Genomic DNA, 24,172 nt, shown 5'->3' on the forward strand with positions numbered 1-24,172 from the left:
GTTGATCACTTTCCAATTTACGTTTTGTTACAAAAAGAAGCAAGAAATTATTTTATACTTTTTTATGTAAATGTGTTGAATAAAAATACTTTTTTTGTAGTTTCATTTTTTTTTTCAAATTCCTACTTATGTCTGTAGAATTAAGCACCTTTTACATCATTGAAGTATGATGGACGAACCTTGATAATTAGCGAAAGTACGATTAAATCTGCAGACTATAGCGAGCATGAAATTAATTAATTTTGTGGCATTTTAAAACACTTATAAACTAAGTAGTTAAGTGGTCGATTTAGTTCGAAAATATTTGCCATATTTCGACCCATGTCATTTAAAGAAATTATTCACTATAATGCTTTTTTATCTAATAACTATACTCAGTTCATTTCAACAATGTTCATATTTATACCTTAATCCCCTAATTAAATACTAAATAGTACCCCATCCCGATTTCGCTTCGACTAATCAACATATAATCTATAGCATATTACCATCTGATTAATTACCTTTCAAATGGAAAAAAAATGCTTCAAAAGTATGAATGTTTTAAGTACAGTAGTTATAGAGATTGCTAGTCTATATTAATATACACAAAGACAGAATATTTTACAATGTTTATGTATTTTTGCGTACATATCATAGCCATACTTATGTACTATTATTTAAGTTTCATATAATGCTTATAAAATATCTGCATTTTTCAAATCAAGTCTAAATATTTATTCAGGCACTTTATTATTAGTACAAAATGGGACTATTTCTATTGGTAATTTCATTTGAGAATTATGATATATGTAGTAATTTTCTTAAGAACCCGATTTTAGACATATATATCATTAAACTATTTATTATTTTAATTAATAAAACTAATAAGGTGTAAATTTATATTAATCAAGACTACATGATTACTAGTCAAGAGCGAGCGTGCGGAATGATCCGGGCAAGTCGCGCACTTTATCCGCGCGGTCGTCTTGGCAACTGTTAGGCCTGAGGCTTTCGTCCACTGCCCACCGCTTGTCGTTAGTCAAAAACCAGTCTCTGAAACACAAATATACATAACATAAGACATATTTAATCATAGTCAAAATTATCTTTTTTTTTACATTCTGTCAACACTCGGCACCCATCCATTAGTGCCTCTCCAGATAACATAGATTTAAGTAGAGAGCAAAGTTAGTCCACGTCAGGATTTTTCTTATCTTTTTACGTCTAAAGGACTCGCCTGATCTTAGCGAAATTCGCTATAAAGATTAATTGTATTACGAGTACAGACAAAGGCTTTTATAGATCAGCTAGTATTATATATAGATTTATCAATTTACAAAGTCCAGAGACAAGATTAAATGGCGGAAACTATTTGATTAAAATTGGGAATTAATAATTACACTAATAAAACAGGTCACAACTTTAAACAACTAACGTCCATAGAAATAGTTTTTGTTAATTATTAACAGTTCTTCACCATCGATACTTGCTCATATAGTCATATAAGCAAACCTATGAAATTATTTTTGAATTTGAATTTACTAGCAAAACTGCTCCTGCAACACTATGGATGAGTCCAACATCGGATATAACATTACAGCATATAAAAATAATGACGATTTTTATTATATTGTCACAGAACAAAAAGAATTATAATAAGAATAGAAATTTTAATTTCAATTTCTGCAGTTACAGTTTCCTTATAAATTTAAACTCTACTAATGAATGCCTTATTATATTGTTGAAGCCTTGGGCATTGTGAATTCTTTTCCTGTTCAGTATTCTTCCATGTCCTTTAAAGGTGTGACTACAAACGTCAAGGTACACTGGAATCTCGCATCTTACCATCTTGGCCTCAATTCTTTGCAACCATTTCGAAGAAATTACGTACAGAATATATACGTATTTTGCGAAATTAATATGTAGAATCACGTAAATAAACCTACTTGAATGACCTCAAATAAGAAGAACTTTCTTTAGAATGTATACATTTAAATACCTTCGCGACTGTTAGGTAACCCATATGGAGTAGTTAGAGGTATTGTCGAGGTACTGTTGAATGTTGCATATGACCTCATTTCTAATCTAATTAAAAATGATGGCGGTAGGATTCTCCTTGCCACTTTGGATTCAAAAATACCCAACGTGGCAAGGGGCGATACTATCGCCATCACTTCTCATGAGATTAGAGGTTCGTTATCGAAATTTCGTCACCAAAAAATCAGTATATATGAGTCAGTATACCTAAATAAACATACAAAGTTTTTTAGTTTTTGGAGATTTGAACTCACGACCTTCCCCACGACTCTCTATCTCTCAGCATACTTCACGACACGCAACGTATATCTACGTACAAAAATATATCCTATAAAGCAATTAATATTAAGCAATAGGTGTATCGCCAGCATTTCACATGCTTGCAACAGCTACTACCTGTTACTTGGTTCAGTTTCGCAGTAGGTTCGCCTTTATGTATAATTGGTACATACTTTGTTGTTTTACTTTCAAAGTTTTCAGACTATATTACTATTATGTATTTAATTCTATATTATATTAATTTATTTAAATAATTTGAATAATTATAAAAAATCATTAATAAGTACGAAAAAATCAATTTAACAGACAAAAATATATTTAAAAAGGAGGTAATCATTAAATTTATTTTAGGTATATAAGTTGCAAGAAGATCGAAGTCCTTATTATGATACAATTTGTCCTGTAAAATATACGATTCATATATGTATTATATCAAAACTATATTAGTTATTACATACCTTTTTGCTTCGATTCGCTTGATCCAGTACCGCTTAATATTCTCTAATTTACCAGCTTTACCGCCATATTCCTCTGGCAGAATCTCTTGTGGGATATCCTTGTATAGGGTGTCGGAGTTTGGCTCATGGAATTTTATCTGCGGATGCAAATGTGAACGAATGGAAAAACATGCAATTATTGAGAAGTTTTGTTCCTTCTTAAAAAGAAAATTATAGGCGGCATTGTCAGATATCCTGATTTATGTAAGTTTCGATTTTATGGGCAAAAGGAAATGTCCCTTGTGGTTCAACCTCTGTCCCGCATATCAGGACGTTTGACCTTTTTGAGGTCGTAAGTTCTACAAGTACGGTCGATGATTGACGTTTTATTAGCTCACATGTTTTACAATAGCTCTATTTTTTTCACAATATTCCAATAAGCTACAAGAAGCGAACTAACAGCAAGTTTCTATATATATTCCGCTTTCAGCTAAATTAAAAAATAACAACTCAAAGCAGCTTTTTTTATAAAGTTCCTATGATATAAAGACATTTTTATTTCTTTCGGACCACCTCATATTGCAAGGATAAATGAAACTTAGTAGGTATCTATAACAATAAACATAGATACCTAGAAGGTACATAAACGTTTACCATTAACAAACCGAATACTTGATACTATATTTGAGTTACAATAGAATATACGAGTATGTACGAATACATTTTAGAAGTTGATTGAGAAGTTATTGACGGCCTCTGTGGTCTAGTAGTATACTGCCTGCATGTCGCTTTACTATCCGAAGGTCGCGGGTTCGATTCCTCGCATGGTACAAACATTTGCATTCTTTAGTATGATTGTTTGTATCGGTCTGGGTGTTTTCTATGTATAATATGTATGTATTTAAGAAAAAATATACATCTATGTTTTTGTATTAGTTATCTAGTATCCATAACACAAGCTTCAGTTAGCTCACCTTGGGTCTAGAGTCACAGCGCCACTGTGTGAATTGTCCTGAGATTAATATTATATTTTAGATTTTTTTTTTGGTATTTTTTATTTTATTATTATTGAAAAAGTTTTTTCTTCAATATTTTTTCCTAACTGATTTGAGTCCAACTGAGTCCATTTGTCATTGTTATTTTAATAGAATTAGCTAACATGCATCAGGAACTAAACAGTTTGTCAAGTATTAGTAGTGCACGCACAGTATGACTCTGGTTAATGAACTCAGATTGGAAGGAAATCTGAAGGTACAATAGTGGTAGGTCTGCGATAAAAATACGGGACGCATGCAATATTTAGTTGTCCTACTTCCTATCGATCCTCTATCCCGTTTTAACGGAGATCGAAATGATGACAACCTGAAGCGCGATTAAAATCTCTAGTGGTGCTCTCAGAATATAGTCATATTTGTAGTCAGTACATAATTTCGCTAGTATTAAACTTGCTCATTAAACAGTAAAGGTTATGCTACTGTCAACAGCATTGGAATAGATTGAAAAAAATGGAAAATGACAGCAATTAGTAACCACGATTACGAGACACATAAATGAAGAGACGTCTACTTGTCAAGTGTCTTTGTCCCGCCCTCCACATGCTTTTCATACAATTACATAAAAAGGGGACATCCATATGTCCCATGTCGCCAGTCGCCTGTCGCGGTTGCGTACTTCAAACTATAGCATAATAGATGCGATACAGTACCTACTTATTGATTGCAGAAATGGCGTTACGTAAGTTTACGTCATGGTCATGTCAATCATTAAGTTTAAGGTCAGTTATTACTTCACAAATTGAAGCATATTTAAATGCTAACTAATATAATGAACAATATTTACTTAGGTGTACATATATATGACGGTCTTTTTGAAGAGTAAAGTGGTAAAACTATATTTGTAAAAAATTAAATTAAAGATTCTGAAAATGGAACGTCGTATAAATTGCGAAGATGTTTCGGTTTATTTAGTAAAATATACACTCATCATAAAAGTAAAGTCTTCGTAAAGACATCAAATGCCCAAAACAATTTAATTACTTTTCATTATTAAAACCTGCAATATCTAACTAAAATAGATGAATATAAATTGATTATTTATCCGGAGAAGGAATATACCTTAGTTAAAATAAACTGAAAGCACTGTGACTGATTTCAGACTATTTTTCTAAAACAGCATACTACATTAAGTACTACAATAGATAAGATTTTTACAGACCTGTGATGATCCTAACTCTGATAGGATCATCTAAACACCGTCAATTCCATTTTAGTATTTAGGGAATAGTAGATAACAATTTACTAAGGGTGTATATTACCGAGAAATAAATAACTCACCAGTTTAGCTACTTCTGTCTTGAGAAAAGGTTTGCATATAGCATGGATTTTGCTGATGTAGGCCGGAGCATTGATGACATGTACTTGCTTTAGTCGGATCGGGATAGCCTCCTGAAATTAAAATTATAATATAATTAATAATAAGTGTCTATACATATAATAGATAAAAAAGGAAAGGACGTAAGATATGTGGCTATTGTGCAAATTATGCTATTTTTATACTTTCCAAAGTAAAGTAAAACATTTTTTATACCAAGCGGTCCATTTCTTTTTATGTATATGTTAGACGATATCTTCGTCATGTATATACAGACGTTAATGTTTTGATGCATTGAGAATTTGTTTTGTTGCATATACGATTTATTTTAAACTTAATTAATATTGGTTTATTTTTTTTTTAAATAAATTGTTTCTACTACCTACTAAATCTCTGTGAGGTTTTAACGTACCTACCGATTTGTTAGAATCGTGAACTCGAGTAGTTATAGTAAGTAATATTTATAATAAACCTTGGGAACTTTCAATGACACACATTTCATTTCAATGATAGTAGTTGGTCTTTTCGTGAGAATATACATTGGGATTTAAGTAAAATGACATGCACTGCTCCGGAACCGGTTAATTTCGAAATGAGCAGTCGACTATGTTGCCAGTTTCCAAAAGGCACGTGGGTTACACAATTATAGAATCGACATGAGCAATAGCCTTCGTCTCTTCTATAGCTGCCTAAAAACAAGATTATAATTACATAGTAATATTATTCTATCTATAGGTATAGTTGATGAAAGATGAAAGTTACTCAATAAAATAAAAAGAAATGGAATTGTAATTTGAATACAATACATAAAAGTATCATGTCTTCTATCAGAATTGAATTATTTATTTCACAGTTAGAAAGAGATTAATTCTATTGTTTATAGTTCTTTCAAGAATAATGAAAGTCTGTCAACATGATCATAATATCTATATTAGTTATTATAGTATTAAATTCTCTATGACAATTTTAGGTCCAATAAATCTTTTTCTACTTCCATCATCGCTTTTTTCAGTGACTCATGTACATAAATATGTCTGATTTATTAGTAACTGTTACATAAAAACTAGCAGAACCCGCGATTTTGCATTCGTATAACTTTTTTGTATATAAACTAATTGGAATAAAGCAAACACTAAATTTAAAGTGCAGTTTACCAGAATACACTAGAGTAAACTCCAACCAAATCGGTTAAGTCATTTCTGAGATTAGTGCGCACAATTCGCAAACAAACATATAATATTTTTAGCAAATATTGTTTTTGATTCTATTACATTAACAAAGTCCCCCAATAATGGTTTTTCTCTTATATCTATAGTCAAAGATCAGTTTCATTTGTATTACATAGATAAATGGTATTGGCCAATTATTTTAAATGTAGGTATATCTGTTGGCTCGTAACTGTAATTATGTTTTATATTTCCGTGAGTACAAAAAACATTTTTAATAGATATTATTACTGCGTTACCTACATGAAACTTCTGTACAAAATATCTAGTTTGTGAATTTGGTAGTTTTTATGTACCACTTGATTATCATGGTCAATTGTAGTTTTTATCTTAGAAGTGTGTTCGTTATTTAGCTCGTTTGCCTAAAATATATTGAATAACTGAGATATACTAATAACTTAGTATATCTCAGTTATTCAATGTACATATATACATATCTACACATATTATTTTCTATTCTAAAATTTAATTCTAAATTCTACCCCTATATCACCTATAAATTTCATATTCTTTTTTTTTAATAAAATATTATTTGCGCGCGTCCTCGTATTAGATATAAATGGCAAATTTCATTAAGATATTTGATACATTTTCACGTATAAACAGCTGAATATAATAAAATATATTGTATTACGAAGACGAACATATTATTATATATTAAATAAACATATTATACACTCATATTATAAATATAACAGTTATCTATGTTTTCTATTCTACATGTATTTCTTTATTCAGATTTGCCGTGAGCATTACAATCTGTACGTCTCATAGTCTGTAATGTATACTAATATTATAAGGAGGAATGATTTGATCGTTTGTTGATTTACAATGAATAGGCTCCGAAACTACTGGACCGATTTGGAAAATTCGTTTACATTACATTAGAATCCCTCATTATCCCTAAAGAACTAAGGAGATAGAAAGTTTTCAAAAACGTACCTAAGTGATTAAAAAATCACTTAGGTATATTCCGTACACTGGGGAAAATATTGACAATAGAGCAAAGTAATTTACTAAAGTTTTATAAAGCACATAAATACCGAAGCGTGTATATATATGTCTGTGTCTTTGTTAAATACCCGTGAGAAGCCTAGACGAGGCTCGATATTATAAATATGTGGAATACGTGCAAATTTATACTAACTAACTAACTACTAACTAGGTACCTAATATCTGTTTCATATATTTTAAGTACCTAATGTAACGTAGTTGTTAGGTCTCGCACTAATAACCGTGAAACTCGTCCCGGCATGGACAGACGGACATGTAGACACGTTATTTCAGACACCTAACACCTGTACAGGCAATTTTGACTTTACGCTGAAGCAATAAATTCCACATTCAAATTACATGGTCCTAGCGTATTACTAAACAGTCGGTAGGAAAGTGTTGTACTTAACGATTCGATTGTTTTTGACAGGAAGTTATTGAAATCGTTACAATCGCAAACAAACTTTCCCTATGTAGATGAAATTCTAGAAAAAAAGAATTGATATAGATACAAATTATAACAAAGTATAATTATAAAAGTAGGTAGATTATGTAGATAAACTAGTGATCAAATTATCTGCCCCTAATCTAATCTATAAGATTTTTAGCAGAAGACGACAGACTTTCTGGTATTAAATATTCCTTACTATTTACGTACGTACAAACGTACAAACTCATCTGCGAAAGAGCATCTAACGAAGAGCGGTCTAGTCGTAATACAAGTTTGTATAAACTTAAAAAGATAACGCTCACGCAGTTTGTGTATGGTATCTTGTGCTGTGAAATAAACTATTTGTATTTATATGTGCGTACCTCTATCTTAATTGTTTAATCCTCCAAGCAGCTTGCTTTAAAAGATATAATATGATGAGTTGAAGGGTGAAATAAGGCTTTATTAACTGGGGCTTCAAATGATGACGTAATGTTTGTGCTGCAGCTCATGTATATAGATAATGGTTACCATTTACCATTAGGTGGCCCGTCACGAATGTACAAACAACATCATACACATTGAACAACTATAGATTTTATTTAATTTAATTTACAATAGTAGAATTATCGAAAATAACGGAGTAGGTATACCCGTATATAAATACTTACAGTATTTATATATAGCGATGGTATATAATGTTGAATTTCCTCGTATTTTTGGAACAAAATAAATAATAACAATAATATATCAGGATAATTCACACAGCGCCATCTAGCACCAAACTAAGCAGAGCTTGTTTTATGGGTACTAGACAACTGATATGAGTACATAGATATATTTTATTTTGTAAATACAGACATAATATACATATGAAACATTCAGACCGATACAAATAATTATAATCGTAAATACCAATGTATGTATGGAGTGAGGAATCGAAGTCGCGACCATAGGAAATCCTTACTTCCAGTGTGCTAAACCATTAGACCACCGCAAATAGCAATTTTAAATATTTTGTATTAGTTTGTATATTATCTTTTCACAACTAAATAGCTAGATGAATCTTAATGAAATTTAACTGAAAGACGATTTGTATTACTTGCCACATTTTATATCAAGTGATGAATAACAGCTAGCATTGAGGACATAAAAACGATATGACCATATAAATAGCAAAGAATAGAACATTCACAATTTATTAAGGAAAACAATTCAACATGGTATTTACTTTTTCGATAACATTAAGCAATAGATTGCAAACAAATTCAACGGTTGTTGTTAGTCAAGAACTCTCAGAACGTATCGATTATGCAGGCATAAAGTTAAATAATACCTACACTCAATTTTTAAAAATAATAAAGTTTAATTGCAACACAAATGTAGCTTTATTGGTGTTCTCGATTGTGTTTTGTTTCATAATATTATTTTCATAGCCAATTACAGTCATTATAACTTCACTTTGCTTGATATATGCTTGCGTTACTAGTTACATGCAAAATAATTTTTGAATGAATCTGTGTAATAATTTTTAAAACAATTATTTTCATAGACTCTATTTTGACAGTATATCTGAAACTGTGCAAATTGTTCTAAGTTTAATATTGGTTCAATTCTATAAGGGCGGTACCAACTTCTTTAATATTTATAATCTGTTATAAGATAATTTAATTCTAATCTAATGTAAGTTCCATTATCTCAAAAAACTACATTTATATCAATGTAGTATCCATCTACGGATACTAAATTGACAGGATATATTTTACATATCCTGTCAATTTAGTATCTAGTATCTAGAAAATCACAGCCTGATGTTGATCTACAAAAAATAATGCCATAAAAGAATAAAAATATGAGTACTTTTGCTTGGGTTCGCTATTATTTTTAATTATGCAATTAATTTGATTTTGGAACAGCAAAATCATTATTTGCCAGTAATAACTGACAATAAACTTGGGTATATAAAAATATGCATAAAAGATAATTATAAAAATTATATGCGTAAAAATATAATTATATAATATCTAAAAAATGTATACTTGTAATTTTATAACTAATTATCTTTATAACCTGTCATATTTTGTAGATAATTATTAAAATATGTTTGAGGTAAGCACAACATAATTGAAATTCTTATCTAAGTAGGTATACTAACCTGAGTATACAACATGTACTTCCTTAGTACAGATAGGTTGATTTTCGGGATGAACTTGAGTGAAACATTAGACGAATCAAAAATAGGGATCTCTCCTGCGGGTATATCGTCTTCTTCAGTGAGTCTGGTGTCTGCCAGCATGAAGAAAGTCTTTACAGCATCTACGAAGTTGAATAAATCCATATCAGGATTGTTCAACTTGAATATGAAGACCTTGTAATTTTCATTCGTCTTTCTTGGAAGTGGTATTAAGTCTCTGGAAGTAAATAAACATAGTATAAAAACTGTTTTTTTTTTTGTTACCATACTGGATTTGACTAACATACTGTTAAAAAAATAGTATAAAAGCCGTATTAATTTAATAAACTTTTTGGTTCCCGGTCTTTATAACTGGTAATGGATCTATATTTCCTTTTATAATTACTAGTTATATAAAACTATCAACCTAGTTGGATTTTAAATAAATTTAGAATCGGTCAAGTATTATTTCCTTCTATAATTCATAATAAAACAATATCAAATGTGAACTTAAATATTAATTAACAATAAACAATATGTATAATTTTGACCATGTTACCACCTTATTTTAATTTTACTCAATAAAAATATACGTCTGATCGTTTCACATTTACTGTATGCAAAAGATCATCGACTGTCAAGTACAATGCACCGACGTATGCATTCCTTTCACTTTATTCAGTGAAATCGAGTGCGAAATTGTCATCTATTAACTTGATAAATTACTATCAAGTGATTATCGACATGAACTGTAAGCGCTAAGAAAGAAATTATAGCGATATGTAAATGAATAGACGCTATGCTACAAGATATTATTGGCATAGACAACAGAATTATGACGTTGACGTTTAGTTCTGTCTCTCTATAACTTCACGCCTTTGCCTTTACGAGGTAAATATGAAGATCGAATTTAAACCTCCCGGTCATATCTTTCAATTTATGCACTATTACTATTATTCCAGAACATGAAATATGTATGTACACATACGTACATGTTATATGTATTAATAAATTAATAAAACGCCTAACAAATAAAGTAAACTGATTAAAGAACTATTATTGTATGACATACGTGATCTCAAGGACGCGCCTGATTTCCGGTGCCCATGGGTCACGGTTAAAGAAGATCTCGGGAGCATTGGAGCGTATGGTAAAGAAGAGATCTATGGTGCGTTTGGTGCGCTCCAGGCTGAAGCCGCAGCTGGACAAGAAACGCCGGAGGAGTATCTCATCTAAAACAACATTAAAATTTATATATATGTCCGACTCACTCGTGAAGTCAGATGTATAGTATTATCAACTGACAACGTCGAGGTTCACTACGAAAACTTGACATGCCCACATTTCTCTATATATTGTAAACCACTGTGAATGATTCTACCTCTGTTTATCGAAATGATTTGTTTTGTATGCTATCACCGAAATCAAATACATATATATACATATAAATGACGATATATTTTTTGTGTCAGCCAGATTTGATTTTAAACTTTCGATCTTAGGTGAGGTAGTAAAACTACGACGCGAACTCTATCAGTAAGTCATAGTTGTGTCTCCTACGTTGTTTCGTACAGATTTCTCTCCAAAGTGAAGGATTATTATAAGGCTTACTAATTTCACGCTAGCCAAGCGGCTCGATAGAGCGATTGATTGACTTCTCTTGCACTGGTGGGCTCGCCCTATTTGCTTCTTAGAATAATGCGAAGATAGAAAATGTATTCTCAATTTTTACTATATAACAGCAATAGCGAATATGCTGTCTACCTGATGTTAAATGACGTAATCAAGTAACGTCCGTGATACCTCTCATGTGTTACCTTTCCGGAAAATTAAAATGTTATCCCACAGTATTTCATAATTGCACTGCTATCATACCCTCTTACCGAAACACAGATTACAAATATAGATGAATTTAACCAAACAACACAACTTCTACCACGGGTATTTCAACATGATAGAGGACCTTTCAATATCTTGTTTCTGTAAAGGCATGGCACTATTCTTACTACGATATATCAATCATATTAAAATGATAATATTCTCAGGTCTACCTACCTCTGCGTACTCTTAAATTATTTACTATATAGTCATCAAGGTAATCTAGATTACTAGGTTTATTAGAAAATACTAGGTTGTATACCAAGAATTGTATAAGCCATATGAAATCGTTAGAGCCAATCAGTAGACTAATAGGGCTGTATTATAAACAGGTTTCACAACATACCTTCGAAGGTTACATAGTTACTTCCAAAAATATACGTTGTCATTGCATACGTTAAGAAATGGATTCTCTAGAGGTTAGTTGAAAAACATGATTTGGATTTGGTATGAGTTACGAAATAATGTTAGTAAAAAGTTTAATGAACCTACAGTTTACGTTGCTATTACAATAGTTACTAGTTATTACAAGCAACTGTGAAGTTTTTACAGTACATAACTTGATACATACATTAAACCATATATAAGTATGTAAATACTTAGTTGTAAATCTGAACCTTACTACTAAAAGGTCTTTCATAAATATTAATACAGTCATTCTAATTCCTGCCGTCATTCTATCAACAAACTAAAGTTAAATAAAAGAAAATTATCCACACATCCTTTTCATTCAAAATGATCTGTGGTTGTTGCTTTATCGCATATATACTACACTTTATTATTTATTCAAAGGAACTAGTTTCATTTATTAATAAATTTATTTATATGTATACATATCTGATGTATTTTATTGTCCATAATTCTGCGTGAATCATTGAAATCGCGGAAATCCCGGAAATAAATTTAAGTAAACTCAGTTATACATCTGTGTACATATGACAGACACGTTTGTAAAAATTAGAAAAATAAAGTACGTAGTTTATTAATATGGAATTATTATATCATAAAATGATAGGGTTGCTATTGATTATTATACATTTAACTATAGTCGTTTAACTGGAACTTCCCAACGTGTGTTACGTTGGTGGTAATACCAGTAACATCAAGGAATCCGTTTTGGATCAATAGCCAAAGCAGATTCCTTGTGTTCTGGATAGGTTATGAAATTGCTGGATATACAGGGTAAGAATGGTAATGTATGTAAGGACACAGTATCTACATTTTGGGAGACCTGAACTTGCAGTGAGATGTTAGTTTATTGTAAATAGTTATGGTATACTTTACATACCGACTTCGTGAGGTAAATGCGGCTGCTTGGATAGCCAATCCTTTATGCAGAGCAGATCCCTATTGTTCTCTGTTTCTTGATCTGGCATGATCCTGTTGAAAAGTTTTTTTAAATTTAACTAAGGTATAGATAGCAATAGCAAACAACTTTGTCGACGCCGGACATAAGAGTTAGTACTCCGTCGAAATATAGATACCTCTTGTAGAGTTGCTAAAAACATTCCTTTCTTGGCAATTTGCTTATCTATATATAAACAAACTAGAAATGTAAACTTAGAAATTACTCATAGTGGAACTACAAAGGATTTCCGTCACTAAACAGACAACAATGTTGTCAGTAGCAGAAGATTCGTGACTGATATTCGCATTGTTACCAGTTTATAGTCAGGTATTCGTATTGTTTGTAGATTGTGGTATAAAATTATGTACCATATTATATTACCGGACAAGTAGTAGGAATGCGCGATGGTAGATAATTAAATAACTATATTTTATAAATATTCATCTATTCATCATCATCACCTAGCTAAACCTGCGCCGTTGTATTAGGAACACCAATAGTTTATAACTTGTTTGGAAACTGAATGAAATGAAAAAAACACGAAATTGGAAGGGAAGCTTTTCGCAATATATTAGTGGTAACCACTCCAAAATCAATCAAACTGAATTTTGAATAAATTTCTATTCTATTCTAATTTAAAAATTTGAATTAGCGCACACAAATGCACAGACAAAAATTCGAACATTGTTTTCGTTTCCATTACGTTGATAAAGTTCTAATCACTGTTATTAATAGTTTTTGGATTAACAGTTATTGCCATTTCAATTTCACTATGGGCACTTACGACAAATGTTTAGTCACCTACAATGCCGAAAACTTGATCTTAACTAATTAATAGACATCAAATGTATGATAAAAATAATTTACCCTCGTTCATTAACTTGTTAACTACATATATTTTTTGCCGGTGTTGTATTGACGTCAGAAACGTCATTGGGATTTTTTAAAACTTTTAATTTGTTTCGACCGCAAGCATATTTCTAAGGATTTGGTCAATAAACAAAAAATAGCGACCAATTGACACCGAGCAGAGTAAAAATACGCTCTACTAAACATTTTATGTAATTTTGGAACTGAAATATATAATAATATCTGAAAGAAAGAAGCTATCTACTGAAATTAATTTTATATAATGGAAAATGTGTCTACTAAAATAAAACGACTGAGTCCTAATAGTTAGAAAAAAGTAAGCAAAGTTTACGTGGTATAGTAAAACCTAACCAATATGTAGGTATTTTTTGTAAACAAATATATCTAGGTAAAGTAATAAATATATACGAAGGAAACAGTCGTATTCAGAAAGTCTATTATCGTTTTGCTTATAATTATATGCTGTTTGCTAATTTGTATTCACACAATATCATAAATGTGTGAAGTTGTATAACTTTTGTTCGAAATAGCACATGTCAAGTTTCTTTTGTATCTTGACTGAATCCGCATTCCGAATAGGTATTGTAGTAGAATAAACAATACTATTTAAAACTGATAAAACTCTGAATATGCATATTATGTACCTACTATCGTTTAGTACTTATATATTATATATTTCTTATAAAGTTTGTTGATTCTGTATTCTATTTTAAAACACACAATACCTACATGCGGTGAAAGTACCTACATTTATTAAAGTCAACCTACTGGACTACAAATTTAAATCAAAATAATAAAAAATACAATCCATTCAAATTTGTATGTTCTCGGTTGAAAAATCATGTATTAAAAGTTAGTATATGTATCATAAAGAAGTAGATCATTATTGTTGTGTGAGAAAACAAAATACTTCCTACTAGGTATTAAAAACTCATACTAGTTCTTATTTTTTGCTTTAAGCTCAAACATAAAGTGAAGTCTATATTTAGTTGCGGAAAACCCAGAACCTTTATAAATAACTTAATAATTACTTACGATATTTCCTGTGACCTACAGTTGTAATCAGAATTTAGTATCTACCTTTTGAACTTTAAAAAAAAAGTTTACAACTGTATGTCATCATTTGTAAGATACCTACTATAGCTTCATAATTTCCTGCATATTTTGGTTACTCGTTTTTTTTTTACATAAGTATATGATTGTGAATGGCTCATAAAAAACAATTCTCATACGTTTATTTCCGCAATGATTATAACATCATACAAATTGCACATTTCTAACTCCATATTTAACATTAAAAATTTGGAAGTGTACCTATATATTTCTCTATCTATATATGTATTACGTTTTCATAATTAAATGGCAGTAATTAAATGAAAGTAAATATCACGAGGACGTACATAGGTTCTCTTTTCAGATATAAAAAAAAAAAGATCTGTCGCTGTCGCTGGTAACCACTTGTAGAGACTATAATGCAAACTTTCTTTTTTTTGTCTGACTGTTGCATCCAATGCATTCTGTTACGGTTTTCGCTACAAGGTCTATTTATATGTATGTTATATGACCTCAATCAGACATACTGTACACCAGTGCGATGCCAAGGTGGGTTGTTAATATTAACTACATAAGGCAAAGATTATATATGTGTCTAATATTTGTAAAATACTAATTTATTATAAATTTAGACGCTAAATGTTGAAGTAGTTCATTAATAATGTAAAACAAGCCACTCGCTTTGCTTTTTTTTTGCAAGTAATGTATATTTACCCGAAGTAGGTAGACTTTTTAAAATAATCTCATGGGCAAGGTTATCTCGACTATTTGTGCTGCCAAGCAGCTAGCTTTATAAGCTGTGTTACTGTTCTATGGTGACATTTAGCAGTGAAATATATTATAATTAAAAACAGACTTAACATTAGTTACCACTCATCCGTTGCCATCTGGAATGGCAACTGATGAGTGGTAACAAATAATAGCATAATGTTTGTGATTCTGTACATATCTATATGGTAGGTGGTACGTCAGCTTTTTTGGCGTTACAATGTCCTAAAAAATAGAATTATGTTGAAGTATATATACTTATGGGCTTGATCTGGATTATATTTATATATATTTAAATAAAATATCAAAGCAAACGTTTATCTAATTTAATTTTATATGAGACAAGACAGTTGACATATTTATGTAAGTTGCGCGCGCAGCTTCGCATGCGCGCTGCCTATACAATATATTTATGTGGTCAATAAATTCTCCCGGTAAGCGCAGCGGTTCTCCATAGACCATTTCTGCAGTACTCGCTTGAAGATCTTCCTTATACGCACTTCGAATTCCAAGTAGTACCAAAGGTAAGGCTTCCATCAGTTTTCAGTTGCATGACATGTAATGGCATTTTTTAACTGTCTATGGAATCTCTCTATAATTCCATTGCATGCAGGATGATATGCAGTAGTCTTCTTATGATGAAATCCTGATATTTTGGATAGATGTTGAAATAGAGAAGATTCAAACTGTTTACCACGGTCTGTTACTATATCTATGGGTGATCCAAATCTTGATATCCAACCAGTGAGCAAAGCTTTTGCGACTGTTTCAGCTGTAGCATCGGGTATTGGTATCACCTCAGGCCATCGACTGAAGCGATCTATAGCAGTGAGGCAATAACGGTTTCCATTACAAATTGGAAGTGGTCCGATGAGATCTATATGTACGTGCATAAATCGTGCTCGTGGCAGTTGGAATGAACCCAAAGGGGATGATACATGCCTAGTTATCTTAGATCGTTGACAAGCTAAACATGTACGTGTCCACTCTCTGCAGTCTTTTTTAATACCCGGCCATACGTAGCGTTCTGCTACTAACTTGACCGTTGCATTAGCACCAGGATGGCTTAATGCATGTAGGCTATTAAAAACTTGTTTCCGCAGTGGCTTTGTGACAAAGGGCCTTGAAATTGGAGTGCTTACGTCACAATATAATTCGGCGTGAGTTCCAGGTATCTTTACCTTCTCCAAATGTAATATTTCTCTTAATTCTGGATCGGATGCTTGTGATTCAGATAGTTGAGAGAAATCTATAGAAAGTTCTAGTTCTTCTACTCTGCTCAATGTGTCAGCGACTATATTATTTTTACCTGAGATGTGTCTTAAGTCAGTTGTAAACTGCGATATAAAATCGAGATGACGAATCTGTCTCGGTGAACATTTGTCTTTGCGTTGATGAAAAGCGAAACATAATGGTTTATGGTCTGTGAAAATTGTGAAATCTCTAGCTTCAACCATGTGTCTAAAATATTTCAATGCTTCATAAATCGCGAGAAGTTCTCGATCATATGGAGAATATTTTTGTTGTGCTGCGGTTAACTTACGTGAAAAGAAAGCAAGCGGTTGCCAGTCACCATCTTTATATTGCTGTAATGCAGCACCAATTGCTTTATCTGATGCATCTGTGACAAGACCTAATTTACATTGGCAATCGGGATGAGCGAGAAGTGTAGCACGACAGAGACTTTCTTTACAATCCTCAAATGCTTGAAGTGTGTCACCACATAAGTTGACAGGGTGAGATCCTTTTACAGAACCAATCATTAGAGAATGAAGGGGTGCTTGAATTTCTGCAGCTCCGGGAATGAACCGTCTGTAGAAATTAAGCATTCCTAAAAATCTTCGAAGTTCTCGAACTGTCTTCGGAGGTGGAAATGATTTGATAGCTTCAGCTTTCTCCTCAAGAGGTTTAATTCCATCGGCTGATATGCTGTATCCAAGGAATTTGACTTCAGATTGACCAAAGTTGCATTTTGCAATATTAATAATGATACCGTAATCCTTCAGTCTATGGAATAGTATACGCAGATGCTCTTCATGGAGGTCTTCATTCTTCGAAAACACTAGAAAATCGTCAATGTATGGATAGACAAAATCTAGCCCTCGTGTAATTTCATCCACAAAACGCTGAAAAGTTTGACCTGCATTTCGTAATCCGAAGGTCATGGCAGGAAATTCATATAATCCGAATGGTGTTGTGATGGCAGTCTTATGAATATCGTCTGTATTAACAGGAATCTGATGGAAGGCTTTAACAAGATCAATTGTTGAGAATACTGTACAACCTGATATACTGTGTGTGAAATCATGGACATGTCTGACAGGATATCTATCAGGTATGGTGCGAGCATTCAGCATTCGATAATCTCCACAAGGTCGCCATCCATTATCTTTCTTTGGTGTGAGATGTAGTGGCGAAGCCCAGGAGCTTTCTGAAGGTCGTGTAATACCTAATTTCAGCATATTCTCAAATTCTGTTTTAGCTATTTTTAGTTTGTCTGGTGCGAGGCGGCGTGGTGTGCAGGATATAGGTGGTCCTGGTGTGGTCCTGATAAAATGAACAGTACTGTGCTTAACTTCAGCTTGTCTTCCAGATGGATGTGTGATTTCGGGGAAATCTTTCAGGATTTGGTCGTACCGTGAGTCACCGATTGGTATCTTGATAGAAGAAATGGCAGTTGATGAGTGAGCAGGAGAACAAACGATAGAAAGTGTCGTTGTATTGTCCAGCAAACGTTGGTTACGTATGTCTACAAGAAGGCCATAGAACTTCAAGAAATCAGCTCCTATAATTGCTTTAGTGACATCACCAACGATGAAACGCCATGGGAAATCGCGACGTAAACCAATATCCAAATCTAGATGAGTATATCCGAATGTGTTAATTGTTGTACCGTTTGCAGCAGATAATTCAAAATCTGATTTAGGACGACGCTCATGTAGTGCTCGCCGTGGGAAGACACAAACGTCGCTACCTGTATCGACAAGAAATTGCATCTTCGACCGACGATCTACAACAAACAGGCGACCAGACGTATTGGGACGGTCGTACGTCGCCATTACAGACCGCCCTCTGCATTTCCCGCATGATACTTACATGGTTTCACACAACGCTTAGCTTTTGATCCAAACTTTGCGTGGTACCAACAGTTCGGGAATTTTCTATAGTTGGACTCTGATCGCGTTTTCGAGTGGCTGCGACTTCGTTGACGAGACGGGGAACGAGAGTGACGATCTAGAAGCATCTTCATCTGTCTTCGAAGCTCAGCTATCTCGTTAGCCATGGTGTCTAGCGATGATCCTGGAACTGAAGCGGCTGATACCTGCGGTGTAGCTGGAGCGATATCCTGGATGCGGTCTGCCAGATCTGAAAGTATCTCCAGTGACGCTGTGGGTTGAGCGGCTATCACCGTTTGTACGCTGTGTGGTAGTCTGCTTGTCCAGATAGTCTTGATGAAGTCTTCTGGAACGTTGGGTCCTGCAAGACTTTGTAAATGTCTCAAAAATTGAGATGGGCGACGGTCTCCTAATTCCTCATGCATGAGAAGTTGTTTTACTTGTTTTTCACGTGAGGCGCTTAGACGTTTGATAAGCTCTGTTTTTAATTTATCATATTTTTCAGTGGAAGGTGGAGAGATAATAATATCTTTGACTTCTTTCGAAAATTGATGATCCAGTTGTCCAATAACGTAATTAAATTTTGTTATATCCGATGTAATATTTGAAACTGCGAATTGTCCCTCGACTTGTGCGAACCATATTTCTGGCTCTTCCGGCCAGAAAGGAGGAACGCGTATTCCGACTCTAAACAGTTCAGATGGTTCGGTAGCTATTGTATTTTCCAAAGACATGATGTTCATATATATCAGTAAAATTGTGTTTTATATGTAATTTTGTTCTATAAAAATATGTATTTTATATCCTTACGGTTCTGTCCAAGAGCGGGGTCACCAGTTATGGGCTTGATCTGGATTATATTTATATATATTTAAATAAAATATCAAAGCAAACGTTTATCTAATTTAATTTTATATGAGACAAGACAGTTGACATATTTATGTAAGTTGCGCGCGCAGCTTCGCATGCGCGCTGCCTATACAATATATTTATGTACGTATACAGCCATATTACTCCATATACTCATAGTTTGGCCATATTTTCAATAGACTTGTATAATTCCACTCTTACATGATGATGTCATAAGGCGCATGTTTAATTTATACACAGACACATTTTCACAACACTGTGCCAATGTGAATATGCATTCTAAAGCTTTTGAAATTCGAGTACTCATTCAATCAAAAGAACGTGTGTGTTGGAATAATTTCTACATACAACTTTATTCTAAAGGAAATCAAATTATTAATCTACGTTAAATAAAAAAAATTAAATTTTTGGAAAATAGTATAGTAGTAATAGTAATAGTATATTGAATAATAGACTTTATGTTTAAACCATTTACAGATGACAGATGAAGTATGTACAGTGAGCACCGAATCTAAATAAATTAAGATTTCGTTCCAAAAAATTGCCCCTGCTGTGAAAAAAGTATCTAACTATTATTAGATCACTCATTATTAAAAAAGTAATTTTAAAACATATTTTACTACTGGAAATGATGTCGCCTAAAATATACAAAGAGTACGAGTACAGTTCGATTGAGAACTATTATAGGTTACTGGATAGTATATTGTATTATTATAGTACATTTGTTGGCACTATATGGTAGACGAACCTTCTAAGCAGATAATAAGACAGCTATTGATTGTTATTAGCCAAAGTATTTGACGCACATCAATAGATATCCAGACGAAGATGAAATGCACATTAGTTAGGTTACTATCACACATTGAATTAATAGAATCGTTTCATGTAGGTACGTGAGACCTCGACTGGAGTAATGCCTGACTCGAATACAATGACGGTACCAAATCTGTAGGTATACGCTTTTAGTTCGAGTACATATCATAAATATACTTGCCCGTCATAATATTTTCCAAGACAATATATACATCGGGACTCAGTGGTTTAGTACCTTTAGTACCTGGGTAGTACCCAAATATGTAGTACACATTCATCCCATCTGTAAACATTAATCAAAAAATGATATGGAAAGGTGTGAAATTGGGGATTCCGTACCTTTCAAGATCCAAATTATCTTCACGTCAAATTTAGTTTAGATACGTTTAACATTAAACGGTAACAAACAGAGAGATAGCAAAAATTCTCATTAATAATAACAATATGAGTATTTTAATTAATAGAGGCCTTAATAGTTATGTGTTTGAATTTGTCCGATACCAAGAACAAATTTTGTATGTCAATATATTTCTGATTGACTCTTCTATAATGATAAAATTACACAAATTAAAAATGAAACAAATTAATCCAAAAGACGTCGGTAATCTATCCTTGCGTTATAATTATGCATAGCTATGTACTTGTTTTATACGTAATGGAAAATGGCATATATGACCTTTCCATTCTCGTCAATATATTCTACATATATTCTGGACACGCAGACGAATTAGGAAGTAAAACTAATAATAACATTCGATATTACTGTATTTCTATTTTTAATTGCTTCTATATTTAGACCTTATTAATATTACGTAGATATTATACATTGATTTCTAGGTCGAGTAGGTAATAGTTAATTATGAGCAAAACAACTTATGCATGTTTCATGCTAAGTAACAAAATGTACTCAACTGAGTCTATATCTGCATAATTACTAATTAAGTCGAATAATTGATTACCTACCTGTATTTCTGATCATAGAATCGTACAGCCAAATAACTTCTTTCGTAAATTTGTTGCTATCAAAAATTACTCATTAATTTCAACGCAAATAGATATCACCAAAAATATAGTAGGTATAAATATATTTTTCATTTTCAAATATACCCAAAGGTCCCAGAGAAATGAGGGTATATCACATTTTGCATTCACCACAACGTCGACAGTCGATAGTGGCTCTAACTGTTGCATTTGGGAAAACAGTTGTTAGGGTTTAATTATTTTCTAATTAGCCAGAATTAGAACTCTGTAAAATATGGTTACGGGTCCTGGTTATATAGGTACTTGCAATCTACGACAAAACTATGGTATATGTAATATATATACAATATGTACAATTAAATTTATTTAGGAACTATGGTCCTTTCAGTGGAACTTATGCCGTTCACCAATAAACTTATGCAATTCAACGAGTCTCTACACCTTGATTCCAACATTTTCCTTAATCTGTCTGATGTAACTAAGTCTAGGCCATCCCCTTCGCCTCCTTTCTTTTATAATGTTTATGAGTTCAATGTGCCATATAAGAAGAATTTATCCTCATAGTTACCGATATCCCCTCATGTGAAATAGTTAACGTATATCGATAAAGAGTGTCATATCCAAGTCCAAGTCCCAAAATCATTCACAAACATTTTTTCCTCGGTATATTATTTTTACATCAACATCGTCCCACGATCCAACTGTTTCATTTGAATCCGGGTATAAGGATCCTATATGTTAATCTACGATATAATCTATGAACTAAATTTTATCCGTCTAATCCGTGAAGCCATGAAGAAACGATGTACATTCGATGTTTTACTAATAATGTTTGTTTTTTGTTGTGATTATCAAATTAAGATGACGAATAAGAGGTGTGAAAAAATCATTAGCATCAAGTTATAACTATATAAATATTTATTTATCAATACAATACTATATCTAGTAAGCACCTACGTTACTTGTGTACAAATACATCAATGCTATAATATTTTGTGTAAACGCGATACACGTAATATTATATATTGATAATCGTTATGGTCGTATATATCATATATATGAACACCATTATTAATGATTATTATCAAGTAATTATTCTTTAATTATCACGTATTGTCCCATACTATAAAATTGATTGTTTTTTGATGACAGGTTTTTACGACACACGCCGTTTGCGGAGAAAGCAGAAGAAGAGCTTATGTGAGAATATATTCAGAGTCAGATTTATTTAAATAAACTCTACTTTGTGTTTCCATTTTGTTTTGCACATTTATCGATTAAATAATAGCAAATATTTACCTAGTAATATCTCTGATGCAATCAATTAGGTAAGTACTAAGTGTAAAGAGTCTTCGTTGGTTGGGATTTTTAATTAAATTGTGGGTATAGTTTGTAATGCAGTTTGGATAAATAGGTATAAAGTCTATAGACAATATAATTTTTCTGTATATGTATACATATACCTATATTTATTTAATTTTAAGAGAGTAAACAGTTTTCATTTAATTGCATTTATCTTAAGTGTAATTACGAAATGGTAGTATTATTAGCTTAAAATAGTTTCACATGTATAATTTTTACGCTGTCGCCGTATGTTATTTAAATTTCTAAACTCAAAATCAATATCATATACACACGTAAATAATATATACAATATACATACATAGGGTTATTTTTTAATTAAATAATATATCACAGGTAGTAATTGCGCTAATGTGAGTTATAAAAATTAAAATCAACTTTCTATGTAACAAAGTTTTATTTAACTTCTACTTTTGTAATTGCTAGTTTTATATCACTAACAACCAACTTACTCTACACCAACGTACCTTTTTTACTACTCCAAATAAGTATTAAGTAATAAATTGTGCAACTTCAATCGAAGTAACAAAATAAATATAATTTCATATATCACCAAGACCGAGTTGTCGTTTTAAATGCGCGCGCGTCAACGAACCGAACTGTTGGAGCAGTTGGTGCAACCAACGACCAACTTGTAACTGTGTCATTGAATGTAACGCTTAACATAAAGTAACGCAACTTTAGCATCCACTCCCATATTTGAAATTCAAGTTTCGTTCAATAGATATATTACAATAAATTACAGCTATATGTAGTGTCAATCGCAATCAAAACTATTTATTACATACAACTCCACGTGTCACTTCATGGATGTGTTTAGTATAGTTCAACTAGGTAGTAGTTTTTGTTAGGATGATAATGGTATGGTACACCCGCCTGTACTAACTGTTTACTATGGCGGAGCACCAATGGAGGATGATAAAATAAGCGGGTCAGATCAGTTAGCCTATTGTGGAAAATTAACCAGGAATTTATCACAGTGGTTTCCAGGGAGAAAACCACTACTACTATTTTATACTAAGTAGTAGGAACCCATTTAAAAAAAAAACATAATTAATCGTATTAATTATTAGCACAGTATGTATAAAACAAAAATAAAATAATTATGTTCATAAGATCATCCTTTTTTTTAATATATTATTCTTGGTGGCTTGTGGTGCTAAATAACAACTGAATTTATTTAAAA

The 24,172-nt window shown here is 32.2% G+C and overlaps 2 protein-coding genes across 2 annotated transcripts; both read right to left on the bottom strand.

Annotated features, from left to right (window-relative positions):
* Nucleotides 1–160: 160 nt before the first annotated feature.
* Nucleotides 161–23,573, bottom strand: LOC131853627 (alpha-tocopherol transfer protein-like). Its single transcript, XM_059204598.1, has 7 exons — nt 23,454–23,573; nt 13,094–13,185; nt 11,000–11,159; nt 9,910–10,165; nt 5,069–5,179; nt 2,757–2,893; nt 161–1,035 (listed from the first exon to the last, which is right to left on the bottom strand). The coding sequence occupies exons 2-7, from the start codon at nt 13,179–13,181 to the stop codon at nt 906–908; spliced, it is 882 nt and encodes a 293-aa protein (XP_059060581.1). The 5' UTR covers nt 13,182–13,185; nt 23,454–23,573; the 3' UTR covers nt 161–905.
* Nucleotides 18,903–19,694, bottom strand: LOC131854488 (uncharacterized). Its single transcript, XM_059205618.1, has one exon. It carries the CDS (start codon nt 19,692–19,694, stop codon nt 18,903–18,905), a length of 792 nt encoding a protein of 263 aa, XP_059061601.1.
* Nucleotides 23,574–24,172: the final 599 nt, after the last annotated feature.

This window comes from Achroia grisella, unplaced genomic scaffold (genome assembly GCF_030625045.1).
Source record: "Achroia grisella isolate CSIRO2021 unplaced genomic scaffold, CSIRO_AGI_Agris_v1 utg1186, whole genome shotgun sequence".
In the NCBI taxonomy this organism is placed as follows: domain Eukaryota; kingdom Metazoa; phylum Arthropoda; class Insecta; order Lepidoptera; family Pyralidae; genus Achroia; species Achroia grisella.

Coding starts and splice junctions, on each gene's coding strand:
- LOC131853627 (XM_059204598.1), bottom strand. CDS start 13,181: ATGCCAGATCAAGAAACAGAGAACAATAGGGATCTGCTCTGCATAAAG. Junction 11,160..13,093: donor GCATTTACCTCACGAAGTCG/GTATGTAAAGTA, acceptor ATGTTGTTTTAG/ATGAGATACTCCTCCGGCGT. Junction 5,180..9,909: donor AGTACATGTTGTATACTCAG/GTTAGTATACCT, acceptor TTTTAATTTCAG/GAGGCTATCCCGATCCGACT.
- LOC131854488 (XM_059205618.1), bottom strand. CDS start 19,694: ATGTCTTTGGAAAATACAATAGCTACCGAACCATCTGAACTGTTTAGA.